At 32.4% G+C, this 3,884-nt stretch overlaps 1 protein-coding gene across 1 annotated transcript; it reads right to left on the bottom strand.

Moving 5' to 3' along the window:
- Nucleotides 1–1,615: 1,615 nt before the first annotated feature.
- On the bottom strand, nt 1,616–3,777 carry LOC123255758 (zinc finger and BTB domain-containing protein 46-like; the record flags this gene model as incomplete). The annotated part of the gene is made up of 1 exon (XM_044684496.1): nt 1,616–3,777. A coding segment is annotated over exon 1 (945 nt), but the record flags the coding sequence as incomplete, so codon positions are not given.
- Between the last annotated feature and the right edge of the window lie 107 nt (nt 3,778–3,884).

The raw sequence follows: 3,884 nt of genomic DNA, 5'->3' as shown, positions 1-3,884 counted from the left end.
ACATTGAGTGACATGATACAATAATATCACAGTGTGCTTTAGTTCTACATATAACTCAAAGGGTACTATCTCATTAATAATTGCTTAATCACCTTAAATTATCCCTGGCCATTTTCCATAACAGAAAAGCTTTTTTTTCCCAATGATTTATCTTGTTTTACTATTACTTCTCAGTATGAAATCAAGGTTGATGAAAGGTTATAAAGAAAACTATACATCGATTAAAAATCATTTATTTTTTTAATGCTTCAAATAACTATCTCTTTTGATAGTCAATACAGAAAAAAACCCTGACTTCAGATCACCTTGACATCCTCATTCTTCAAATTTTGAGGGAAAATTTATAAATAAATTTAATATGTTGACTGAAAAATTAAAGCAAAAGGGTCTTTATAAAAGAACTCTCACTCATTTGTTTTTCTTTAGTTATTCTGCTCAAGACTGGAAGAAAATAAGGATGTAAATGAATGTCATAATGAATTTCTTACATTGGTCATCTAATAAATAAATTGCATAAAGTAAATTTCAAACACTAAAGATAAAAGTCAAAAGTCATGCCTCCTAGAATTTGAATTACTTAGAAAATACCACACCTTCATCTCAGGGAAAGAGAGTAACACTAGTGTCCCATTCATGTTATTCACCTGAGCTTGAAATATTTAACAATTTGACTCTAGGAACAAAACATAATTAAGTAACATTTTTTATTGAATGATAACTTTACACCAAAAAGAACAGATGGTATATCATATGAAGAATGAGAAATGTTGGCAGTTATGAGGGGGAGAATGTAAGTGACCAATTTCTGCCCATTGTCCTTTCTTATTTAATGCTCCTTTTTCTCATTTAGAAGTCTTATCACTTTTAAAATTAAGTTAATGAGCTTAGTACTAATGAAAGATGCTTAGGGGACAAGCAACGAAAACTTCTTACTAAACTAAATATGACTAATTCAAATTGAGAATCTATGAAAGTGTATCTAAATTGTCCTCCTAATTTTCTTCAGTTACACATATAACTGCTACAACATCTCCAGATTCATGGGCTCATGTTATCCATAGGTACAGACAAGAGTTATATAAGAGTAGACTCATATCCAATAGTCAATTCTCAACTAAATGTACTAATGAAGAAAACCCATCAGTTTGGTGGACCAAAAGACTAAGAGCACCAAAGTTATTTACATTTGACTCTAAAACACATTAAATTGTTTTCTTTAGTAGAAATATCTTTCTGTTTGTCTATATTAAATTATTATTAAAAATAGATTATAATCTCTAAACACACCCATTTACCATGAAAAGAAGTGTCCATCAAATGTCTTTGGGGAAAGAAACTAGTTTAAGGTTTAAAGATATGCTGCATGATCCACTAAGTGGATAATTATGAATTATATTATATGACAATGTTCACCAAAAGATATCTTATATTGACATGACTGACTTAGAAAATGAAATTTTTCATAATCTGTTTTTAATATGCCTGAGTACACTGACATCCTGACTTATTCCACTTTTTAAAATATTGTTATCATACTCTAATAAGGAAAGAAGTAGTCTAATATAAAGTATTAAGCATTTTTCTTTATTATTGGAGTTAGATATATAAAAATGAAAAGCTTACTTGGATCACGATTATTATATGGCCATCCCGAAGCAGATAAAAAAGATGGCATTGGAGAACTTGCCCGGCTGTCATCTTCTACCTGCTGGGTAATGTGACGTACAGTTTCTTTGTTTTTTCGATTCTTCCTACGGCCTGTGGGTTGCCAACCATCCCCTATGCTTTGTTCTGAGAAAGTGTTCTGAACCGAACTATCTTTGACAGTACGCAATTCATTTCCACTATAATGTGATGGTGAAATCTGTTCTTCTTTAATACGTAATGACCCATATCCCATGTCACTAGTCCACAAAGACTGTGAAGAAATATCCTCATGGTTATCTGTTTTTGGTTCCTGATCTTCTTTCCCATAGCTGCTTCCTCCTTCGTGACAACTGGCAATGGCTGAGTCTCCAGAAGAATTTGCTGGACTTGTTCGACGAGCTAACCATGGAGAAATACTCCTACCAGCTACTACTGCTGAAATCAATGCATCAGTACTACTGCTGGAAGGAGCCCCAATTTCATAGTCTCCAAGTTCATCAGATGCATCAGATTTTATGCTTATATCAAGAGCTGCTTTTATAAAATTATGACAGGCTTGCACAATATCAGTCATCTGAAGATAACTAGCAGCTGACATCACTTCAATAACATTCCTGCTGGTTAAAGCAAGGTGAGCAGAGTACATGAAGTCAATGATGGCTTTAAAGCCCTGTGCAGTAACAATGTCTAAATGAGTAACTGTAGCCTGATCAGAAGTCTTCTGTACCTGGCAGTATAGCGTTTTGAAGTATCGGCTACTCCCAAGCAAAACATTTTTGTGAGCTTTAAAGATCTTCCCCTCTACTATAATACAAACATCACAGAGGATCCCATGCTGTCTCTGCTCATTCAGCTCACGAAGAAGTTGTCGATAATGGGAGGCAATCTCCATATCTTCTTTTCTGTTATTCATTTGGAAATCTGTGTTATTTCTTCTATAAATTCTGTAAGGGTAAAAATGAAACCGTTACTAGTAGGTATCCTACAAGCCCAAATTTTGCAGTAGCACTGATGGAACACAAAGTCAACTGCAGTGAAGTTAAAACTTTTACTGGATTAATCTGTTACCACAAAAATTATTGCCTAGAACAGACTGAGCATTTTGATCAAGTCACATTATTCAGAAGAACAGAGTCACAGAGGCATATAACCTTTAATTAAATCATGAGATTGTCGAATTTAGAGTTGGAAGAAGTTTTAGAGCTCAAATAACTCCTTCATTTTACAGATGAGGCAAATGCAGTGCAGTGACTTGTCCAAGTCAGCCAGTCAATAAACATTTTAAAAATGCATACTATGTGCAAAAGCAGTATGCTAAACTGAGAATAACAAGAAAAGCAAAAACACTCTTTGCCCTGGAGGGGCTCAGAGAGCCTATTGCTGCAAGGGGGACTGGGAAAGACTTCCTTTTGTAGAAGGTGGGATTTGAGGTGAGTGTCTTTTTTAGCAGGGAAGTTAGAAGGCAGAAGAGTATGTAGACTTTAAGTGTAATATGACACATATGACATCTAACTCTCTGAATCAATATATAGAAAGAAATTTCAAGAAATTTAGCAGGAAAGGCAAGGAAACAGGGATCAGTTACTAGATGGAGTGAAAAAAACAAGTCTTTTTTTTTTTTTTTTTTTTTTTAAGATTTTGTACCATGTAGGAAGATATGAAGAATATAGTGGAGAGGGAGCGTTAGATTTTTTTAGAAGTCTTTCCAGTATCTATTAACAAAATCATGTGGTTTTAAATTATTTGTATTATTAATATGATATTACAGTTCTAGTCTTCCTAATAGTAAATCCGTGTATAAGTCAACCAAATAATATATATATATATATTCTTTCTAATCTATTATATTCTATTTGCTTAATAACATCAATGTTTATTAGTTATACAGATCTAGTTTTCTTTCCATGCCTCATCTCTCTCCACTTTAGGTATCAGGGAAATATTTGTATTACGGAAAGATATTAGAAGTGTTATTTCTTTTCCCACTAATGCAAATATATTATGTAAAATTGGAATTATTTGTTCCTTAAATGCTTGATAGAATCTACTAGTAAATCCATGTGGAATATTTTTTTCCTTTGGCAATTCAGTTATTCTTTGTTCAGTTTCTTTTTTCAGATATTGGGTTATTTAAATATTTTGTTTCTTTTTTTGTCAATCTTGGAATTTTATATATTTTATTAATTATTACAATAAGTATTATGCTAATTATTATAATTATAATTATTATACATTGT

This window comes from Gracilinanus agilis, unplaced genomic scaffold, assembly GCF_016433145.1.
Source record: "Gracilinanus agilis isolate LMUSP501 unplaced genomic scaffold, AgileGrace unplaced_scaffold51499, whole genome shotgun sequence".
Classification (NCBI taxonomy): domain Eukaryota; kingdom Metazoa; phylum Chordata; class Mammalia; order Didelphimorphia; family Didelphidae; genus Gracilinanus; species Gracilinanus agilis.
The sequence above is the reverse complement of the archived record's forward strand: the minus strand, read 5'-3'. Positions and strand labels throughout refer to the sequence as shown.